This window comes from Ornithodoros turicata, unplaced genomic scaffold (genome assembly GCF_037126465.1).
Source record: "Ornithodoros turicata isolate Travis unplaced genomic scaffold, ASM3712646v1 ctg00000917.1, whole genome shotgun sequence".
Lineage (NCBI taxonomy): Eukaryota > Metazoa > Arthropoda > Arachnida > Ixodida > Argasidae > Ornithodoros > Ornithodoros turicata.
The window spans coordinates 367,201-377,035 of NW_026999419.1; the positions used below are offsets into that span (position 1 = coordinate 367,201).

Sequence of the window (9,835 nt, forward strand, 5' to 3'; positions counted from 1 at the left end):
ATTGTTTTATGACCTTGCTACAATGACAATATATATTTTAGGAATGACAATGCACAGGTACTCTTTCTAAATTTGTAGCACTCAATTTTAGGTTAGAATGAGCAATGAATAGCAACTTCCCTCCTGGTATTTTCTTATATATGATGAATTTTGAATTTAATGTGATCGAATACGTGATAATATAAGAATAATATATAAGAATATAATATGTGATAAATGAATGTGTTCAACAGTAGATGTAAACAACACCAGTAGCCAGAGAAGTGCATTCTCAAGAAATAATTTTCTTCTTATAGCATATATGTGCATGCCTATTAACTGAAACAATTATCACGGTTCTCACGGTTTTAATTTCTGAGAGTGTACTGTAGAGACGGCTTAGATCTACAACAGTTAATACAAGGTATTATATACTGTGAATACATTTAAAAATCCCATGTGACACATACTTTCTGGAGGTGCTGTGGTAATCAAAGTTTGTGGACATTACGCAGGTTCTGCACCCATTTCTTGAGTATGTCGAGGCAGCTATGAAGTAACCTGCATTGATGATGATTATTCCAATTTTTATGGTGCATCGACAACAAAGGAAATAATACATCAGAACACTGGTTTGGGTGCAACCAGTTAAAAATGAATATGTTGTTTAATAAATGCATTGGACAAATGTTAAAACATCAGTTTAAAACATGGTTTACAATCCCTGTATCTTCTAAAAATTAAAAAGATGAAAAACTATTCTAAAAAGAATATGGGGAACTCTTCTAAAAAGAATTATAATCTCTAATTATTATATTGCTGGGTGAAGGAGCCTAAAGTCTAAGGTGTGTTTCTGATGTGAACATGTAAGAAAATATGCAAAACTGAGAGAGGCTAACCACAGTGCGTGCACTGAGGTTGTTCCTTCCTGTAAAGTAGAAACCAGTGGATGAGGAACGTGATACTTACCTGTACACCCAGCCGTATCACACTACACAGATTATTCACTGGGTAGCCCTCATGACGAAACCTGTATTGAGAGACCACTTTTGCCTTAAAAACTGCTTCAAATAGCACGACACGCTACAAATTATTACTATCGTAACACGCTGACGATACAGCTCAGACAAAGGCGTTATCCAAGTCGCGCCACACCACCGTTACGTAGGATTCTTTGTCAAAAATCAAACCAAGGCACAAAACAATACCAATACATGAAAAAAGGTGACAATCGTGGTCTCATTATGACGTAATACCGAACTTGTGCGCGAAGGTAATTCAAAGAAATGAATGTGGCACTTGCTTCCGCAGAGAACACCGTGTACCATGCTAGCAGTGCATGCAAAAAAGCGCTCGAGTGCTCGCACATATATTGATGACAACACTACCTGTGTAGTGTAACGTGTTCTTTCAAGCATATTATGCACTCAAACTGTATTTGCCGCCGGGTAAAATGCAAGTGTGCTCGATTGAACGTCGGAAGAGCGATCAAGCAACCTGCATCCAGTGCTCGTTTTGGGCAAAAAAACACTTCATAATGGTCAACTAAATATACAGAATGAACGACTATTTATTCCTCGATAAAGAGTGACTCACCTGTATAAATTTAGGCCCTGTAACCTTACCAGTACGGTTGGTACGACCATAATTGCAAGAAGTTGCCATGATCGCTGCGGCGACTGTTGTGGGCACCGTAAGATGGCGGCCGGTTTCTTCACGCTCGCGCTCCCTATCCGCGATCCAGCCTTTTACAATCGAGATCAGTGGTCCACACCAGCCAACATTGAAACACACTTGGCTAGATGAGGTCATAATGTAAAGCGAAGGTAGTATGGAAACTTGTCCAATATGAAATAGTAAGCCGGCAAAAATTAATTCTAACCACCCGGTTATTTCCACGTTTTTAATGGACGTAGTTCCGTAAATACATAATAATTGATAAAGTGTCCATTTGCGTTTCCTTTGTACGTGTGTGTGTGTGTGTAATATTCTTATCTCACTCAACACCATCATCGAGGGTTATTCAAAAATTAAAAAAGGGGCAGCGTCACGACCAGAGCCGTAGCGACGGGGGTGCGAGAGGGGCAGCCGGCCCAGGCGCTCTCACCAGAGAGGGCGCCGAACGGCAGGCCCTGGCAGGTTGGTTGGACAGCATAAAGCGGGGATGAAGAGAATTTGAATTCACGATCTCGGCAGTGCAAATAAGCGTTTTCTTTTCTTTGTTTACAGGGTTTCTGACTGCAACGAAACGAAAGGGGGGGGGGGGGCGCTTCAGATTTGCCCTGCCCTGAGCGCAAACTCGCCTCGCTACGTCTCTGGTCACGACAGTTGAAATGTTTGTGATGGTGGACATCAGTCTGGAAGACGACCGTGGTATGTCGTTACAAAAATTGGTACCCCGTTACCTCAAGTTACTCGTTGCTTTCTTCCCGTCGTTCCCCTTTCGACTCAGTATGGACGACATTCGGAAATGGGTCACCCTCTCTACACTTCACACATGGTGCTCCGACCTGGAATGTGAGCATAGGTGGGGAAGTTACTTTTATTTTGTAGTGCACTACCGTTACTCACTACCTTTTCGAAAAGTAACGCGTTACGTTATTCGTTACTGTTGCGGTAGTAGGTAACGCGTTACTAACGCCGTTACTTCTGATAAGTAATGCCGTTACTTTTGCATTACTTCACCAGTTGTCCTGATAATATGTATCATTTTTGGTTGAGTGACATAAGTGCATTCCGCAAATCTATACAAGCAATGTTGGGCACAAACAAGGGTCACGCATGAACACAACTTACATGTAGATTTATTGCAACGCAGAAGTAGTTGATGTTCAAAATTTTCATCGGTGAGCTTCGCCCGTTGGGCTGAGAGGACGCCTAATGACCAGTGAGTACTCCTTGTCAAGGTTGATAGAGACGGTGACCTTTTATCTCATACAGTACAAATCCAAACAGCCAATTCCGTGGTACTTTGCTACTTGTTCAGAGGTTAGAGGCTATTTTTCTGCCGCTTTTGCCCCATTCGTCCGAAAAATACCAGAGGGAGTGAAAAACAGAGGTGGTAAACAAACGTGACACCCAACCAGGGTAGGTCAACAACCCTTCTTTTGCGTTCTTCGTGGGTGTCGATGTGACCTTCTTGTCATTGTTGAAGATGAATAGAAACAATCGGGGATTTTCCCGGATTCTGAAGGCACGGTCCTCGCTCAAGCTTTCAAGTTCCCGAACACGCAGTAACGCATAACGCCGTTACGCGTTGGTTGTTAAAAATGTAATGACGTTACGTTACTCATTACTTTTCTCCCAAATGTAATGCGTTACCATATTTCACTACTCGAATGTAACGCGTTACCGGTAACGCACTAATTTGTAACGCGTTACTTCCCACCTATGAATGTGAGTCACCAGGTTCCCCGTGTCCACGTCACTGACCAATAATATACAGCCTTCTCGAAAAACCACGTTGTGGTCTTCTTTCCAGACCCTTTGCTAAGATAGAAAAATGAGCTTATGGGGACATTCTATGGCTTTGTAAAACCTGCGCCAGGTGACGCACCTGCTGAAAACGGAGACCTCCGATGTAACCACGCCCCCAATGGGACAGGCACAGAGCGCAAAGTGTATCCAACAGCGACAGATTTTTTTTTTTTTTTCGTCTTTTGCGCGCGACTGCTCCGCAAGTATGCCGCAGTCTGCGATGACCAGGAGCTGACGCAATTCCTTCGAACTACGGATGATTATGCCCTTTCCGCAATTAAAGGGACGTGTGTAATGTGTGTAATGCCAAAGTGCATCAAAATGCACGTCCCCCTCCAGGGACATAAGGTTTGTCTCCATATCTTACGTATGTGGTTGTGGATTTTTACGTTGTCACAGGAGACTGATCAAAGACTGCCACAACATCACACCTTTTTGAGGATGAAATAACAATCAATTTTTTATTGGATGTTATATATCCAAGGATTAAAATATGATATGAAACTGACGAGTACTAAAACACAGCGAGTAAAGTACATTCACAGAGATGCTTTTTGCAACAATGTTCAAACATGAAACTGATAGAAGCAATTTCTGCCAGCTTCTATGCATAGGTACATGTTGCACTGTGCACATCGTTGGCGTGTTTTCATGCTACACCCAGCATTCCGGCACCTTGCTCCACTTGAGAGGTCGTCCTTCAATGGTAAATGGAGTGCCCCTTGTTGTCTGAATACTTCTGAAGAAAGAGCTCTTGATCTTTTTCTTGGCTGCACATCCATGCTGTCTTCATCACCTGAGAGAGTTCGGCTCATGTATTGACAAATGAGCCCCTCAGCTACAGATAGTTTAAAATCGAGGAAATCCATTATGCCTTTTTTCTTTCTTTTTTTTTTTTTTTTTTTGCCGTCCCATTGTGTTTTTGTCTGCCCTGTACAGGAGCCAGCCATTGACGCAGGCAAGATCTGACATGTGGAGCATGGTGCGGAGTGTCCACCTGTTCGTTCTGCTTCACTGAGCGTAGAGAGAGAGCATTCGGTCCGCTAAATCCACTCCCCCCATTTTCTCATTGTAGTTTTTTATCACCGAGGGGCGTGGGACATTCATGTATTCCTTCTCCTTCTTGCACTTGCGTTTGCAAGTGTCTTCAGGTTCAACTTCGAAGGCAGTGGAGAGCATCACAATTGGTTTTTTGTCTACCCATTTCGCGCAAGCAAGCTTGCTGTCCCTTCGCATAACTTCCTCAGAAACCCCGTGCCTTCTTCATCAAGTCCTTGTCGTTCATGAAGTGTGCCTCCTTTGGTAGTCTGTTCTTCATGAGCGTGCCAGTGCCAAAAATGTTTTTCTTCATTAGCTCATCCATCAAGGGGACTGATGAGAACCAGCGGTCAAAGTACAGTGTGGAAAATACTGGCACTGTTTCGACAAGCTTCATCACTGAGTTACCTGATACCACATGCCTGACACACCAAGGCCAAAATCAGGAAATGTGTCTTTGCTCTTGTAGATGCTGAAGTCATAGATGACTCCATCCTTTCCTGCCAGAACAAGATTTTTTAGACCCACGGGATTCGGTTTATTTGGTACATACTGTTTCGCAGGACAGCGCCCTGAAAGTGGGATTATCTGTTCGTCCACACAAAACCAGTTGGGTCTTTCCAAAGCCAAGCATCCACTCCGGGCCATCTTAACAAATGGCGCAACCTTCCAGAGTCTTTCACGTTTATTCTCTTCGTCAGTGACATCACTTTCAAGTTGGCAGCACAGGTTGGATCTCAGCAAGAAAATGCGATCTCGTGACATGGTGTCAGCTATTGCACTGACCGCCATTCCTCTCTTACAGAAGAAGCTAATCCTGGGATATCGAATCACTACCATGAGCATGGAACATTCAAAATATTGCTTCACTTCCTGACTTGTAATTTTTGCTATCATTTCACGCTCCTTGAGTAGCCGCTGGTTCGTCTTTTCGGCCATGGTTTCAAGCATGTTGTCTTCAACGTAGAGCTTGTATAGTTCACGGGTTCGAAATCAGATCTATTTTCTGTGAAGACGCAGACTGTCTCCATAACTGGCACATCATTTTCTGGTGGAGAACTGTCAGTTTTCCACAAAACACGGCGTTGGGGGGCACGCGCAGTAGAATCATCATCACTGTCTGATGAGGCATCACTGTACTCGTCCGTTTCGGAATCGTACTTGCTGTTCACGTCTTCATTCGAAATATCGGAATTATTGCGATCACAAATTGACTGCAAAATGTCCTCTGCCCTCCTCGTGGACAAGCCTGATACGGAAAACAAAATTCTTCTTAATTTCCAAGCCGCACTCATGAGCTTTCGTGGAGGCGAACGCATGAGCTGAACGACACAAACGGAGGACCCAATGTCTCCGAGCAGGAACACATCATTCAAAGTACCTCAGGCATCACAAAAAAGACTTTCTTTACTAAAAAATGGCACTCCGACGTTCAGTAAACACTAAAGGCCCTTTTCATGTCACATTTGGTTCCGACAAAAATGGTTATCTATGATAATACGTCTTATCTCGCTGTCGGGTGTAGAACACTGATCTCTATGTATAAAGCAGGGATGGGCAGTATTTAAATACATTGTATTTAAAATAGTATTAAAAATATAAATACATGTATTTAAATACAGGCAACAAAAATGTATTGATATTTATATTTAAATACCGTTCTAGGCGTATTTATATTTAAAATACACATATCTCATCCTCCCGTATTTGTGGGCTTCTCTCAAGTTCCACATTATTAGCCTCCACCGATGAAGGGTATCTTGGATAGAGACTATTGGTCACTCATCCCGTGTGTTCAGAGATTTCCGTCCTTCTAGAAAACAGCACAATGTGCGAATGAGGGCATGCACCCCCCGTTGCTTCAGTCTTGGAAGCGGGGAGAGAAATGATAACACCAATTTGGGAAAAATGTGATTCGGGACCCTCTTGCGTCACTTGACAAAGCCTGATGTCTAAAGGGAACCCTTAAAATACACCTTTAGCGGCAATTCTACTCAGTCACTCACTGGGAGCTCTGGACAAGGGCTGCAGCGCACTAGACAGTTTTTCACTGTCGTCGCTGAAGATGGAAAGTCGATGAACATAAGTAGAGGAGGCAAGCAAGCTGGTGTATACGATTGAACCGAAACATCTCCTTGTGTCCGAGGATCAGCGGGGGGTGGGGACAGGACAGACAGGGGACGAGAACCGACAACGACGACTGGAAACCAGCAAATGAACACTTATTCAACATAGAGAAAGCGGAAGAAGCGATAAGGAGTTCATTAGCAGGTTTTGAGTCGCCGTCGGTTCTTGTCCCGTGTCCGTCCTGTCTAGTACCCCTCTCGCTGCTCCTGAGAGTCAAGGAGACGTTTTCGTTGAATAGAAAGTCGGTCCATGCAAGATACTGAAATCATCACACTGCATCTCGGAAAAATAAAGAAATATGTGGGCATTGTGTGCAGCACACATGCATCCACAGGTGGCTCCATTTATACACTAATTTAAAAGATTAATGTGTCTGGACGGCTCAAAGTATTTGCGGAAGTAGTTACAGTATTTAAATACTGTCTTAATGTATTTATATTTTGTATTTAATTACTTTCATCATAAAGTATTTATAGGCAGTATTTAAGTACATGAAAACATGTTGTATTTTGTATTTATATTTAAATACCCCAAAAGTGTATTTATGCCTGTACCTGGTATAAAGGCTGGATCGCGCATAGGAGAGGGGCTCGTGGGAGAGAGGTGCGGCAACCGGCCGCCATGTTGGAGGGCCCAATGGCGCCGGCTGCTCCCATAGGAAACAATGGGAAGCGATTCGATTTGGAGCATTTGTTACTCTTTAAACGCTCATCGTTGTTGATTAGCACGCATCTTTCTTAGGAATCAGTGTGCTGGTGTATTCCTACCGTGCTTCGGCGGTGTGTCTGTAGTTTTCATGGTAATTACGTTCTTTTTCTTCTCCGCTTCCTGTACTCCGAATATGGTGTCGTTAGTTACGTGCACGGGAAGCATAAAAATAGAGGAATTTGGTGAATGGCAACATATAGATTTAATTCCTTTTGCTTAGAAAGGGTTTGCACTGTTTGTTATTGTAAGGTAGTTTCGTTTGTGTGTGGTTTTCGTTTGTTATTGTGTGGTTCGTTAGGCGCTGTATATGGTTCTCGTTTGGCCTTTTCCATAATCCATTGGCATTCGTATTGTGTTCTACGAGTGTGTTGCAGTTGTTCAGCTGTCGGCGCAGTTCGTTACAGAAATTCGAAGCGCTGTGCACGAAGAGCGCATGATGTAACAAGTGCTGCAAGAGTGATTGCACTTGCGAGGTTAACGCCGCAGTTTACGTCCACCCTACCTCACAAACGGCTTGTTTAAGGTGATACCCAGTAAAGTTGGATAAAATTGCACAGTAACATCACTGCGAACATGACATGCAGAATAGAAAGAACACTCGACTTCTATGGCCATTAGTCATTGTCATTGATTGTTGAATACTATGATTCTTGAGAGCTTCTTTCGTAGTCGTGGTCTGTCATTCACGTTTTCTGTGTGCTCCTTTGCAAGATGGTGAAGTCGAATCTTGCCATAGCAGTTAGCTGTAAGCTTTACGAGGCGAATGATGTGGTTTTCTTCTGGAGAGCACTCGAAAATGTGCTCGTAGAGGGTAGGGAAAACGTCGTGTCTCAGAGATGTGGACAAGATGTCTTGTAAAACAGCTCTTGTGAGAAGCTGCCCGATCTGAATGCTAGACGGCAAATTTCCCTCCGAAATGTGGAGCATTCGTCGAATTAGTTTTTCTGTCACCTTGCATATGGCAATGGCGCTTTGGGACGGGTTGACAAGCCCACCACGCGATTTGCAGTGGAGTAGGGCACTGCTTGAAGAACTGTCTGTCAGGGCATCAATGCAGTCAGCGCAGGAGATTCTCCTCGTTGCTGACTTCACTACGTACCCTGCAATGTACCCGACGATATCCTCAACAAAGGCAGAGAGTTGCCCAGCGTCTGGTGCTTCTGCATAGTCGTGGTCTCCACCTTCACTTGTAGAGGTGCCAAAATATCGAGAGGCTTGAATATCAAGCTCATCAAGGGAGGTGGCTTCTGATGCTGCCGCAGTTGACACTGTAAGTGTATGTGTGCTGTCTTGAGCTGCACAATTGCCTCCTGCTGATGGCTCTATTTGGTGGTGTACAAGCAGTCTTTTGTATCCAGCCATGAAGTGTCCTGCAGTAGGATTATTGCTCCACCCACCTCTGCCTCTTAGTGCACAGAAGGAAAGCTGAAGGTGATCTTGTGAAAGCTTGTAGGTAAGCATGTACCTCAAGTGTGGATTTTCGCCAGAGAGAAGGCAAGTGCAAAGACTTTGAAGGCTTCTCATGTTGATCAGGAATCCAAAGAATCCTGTTTTTCTTGCAGATTCTTGAACTGGCTTCCCAAATCCATCTTTAACAGCGGTTATATAACCATCCATGTCATTAAAGAATAACATCCAAAGGTGGCGGGTCGCGTATCGGATTGGTGCCTTGAAGTTCTTTGCCAGAGGATTGCGAGAGTTCAGGATGTCGAAGAGACGGTCGAACCTTCTGAGGAAGTTCACTGTAGCTTCACACCCTTGAAAGCTTGCAATGTTTAGGTCTTGATCACAGAATTCCAGCGCATCTGCTATGCTTGCACTGAGTGTCTGGGCAGCCAAGTTGACTTTCATCTTTTGGCTGCTCCAATCAATGTGTGCAGCCCTGAGTTTGTTGCTTGCCCGCAACCCTTCTGTCTTTTGGAGCTCCTGAAGGCGTACAATGAAGCTCCACTTTATCTGCCCTCCATTGCTATCTTGGAGGACTTGCATGGTCCCAAAGGCATTGCGCACAAGCTTAAGCATGTGGCAGGCATCAAGTATGATGTGAACCCTCCAAGAAGAATCTGACGGGTGAGGAAACCACGGTCTGAGGGAGGGGGCCCGAATGTCTGCACCAAGCTCTCGAAACATTGTGAGATTCGAGCCCAAACCATCACTCACGACAGCTGCTACAAGAATGCCAGTTTCATGTAGTTTCTGTAGACAGAGCGTGAAGAGATTTGCCTTCTCTTGTCCACTCAAACTGTTGATAAGGAAGTATGCACACGGCACTTTCCAACTGCTCTCCGTGGCTACCACAAGGAAAACAAGAGCCTGCGTAGCTGGCTCCTGGCTATCATCAACATGGCCGGTACCAAGGTTAACAAAACCTTGAAACGATTCTCCTGCATATTGGATGTGTTTCTTTATGCTCATTTCATCAAGCATCAGGGAACAAACAACACGTTTCGACAACTTCTGTTGTTCCCCGACTAGAACCTTGAGTGCATCAAAGGCTTCCTGTGTG

General features: G+C 44.1%; 1 protein-coding gene across 1 annotated transcript; it reads right to left on the reverse strand.

Annotated features, from left to right (window-relative positions):
• Nucleotides 1–4,699: 4,699 nt before the first annotated feature.
• On the reverse strand, nt 4,700–5,433 carry LOC135375735 (uncharacterized). Its single transcript, XM_064608392.1, has 2 exons — nt 4,917–5,433; nt 4,700–4,872 (listed from the first exon to the last, which is right to left on the reverse strand). The coding sequence occupies exons 1-2, from the start codon at nt 5,431–5,433 to the stop codon at nt 4,700–4,702; spliced, it is 690 nt and encodes a 229-aa protein (XP_064464462.1).
• Nucleotides 5,434–9,835: the final 4,402 nt, after the last annotated feature.

Coding starts and splice junctions, on each gene's coding strand:
- LOC135375735 (XM_064608392.1), bottom strand. CDS start 5,433: ATGGCCGAAAAGACGAACCAGCGGCTACTCAAGGAGCGTGAAATGATA. Junction 4,873..4,916: donor TTTTGGCCTTGGTGTGTCAG/GCATGTGGTATC, acceptor TTGTCGAAACAG/TGCCAGTATTTTCCACACTG.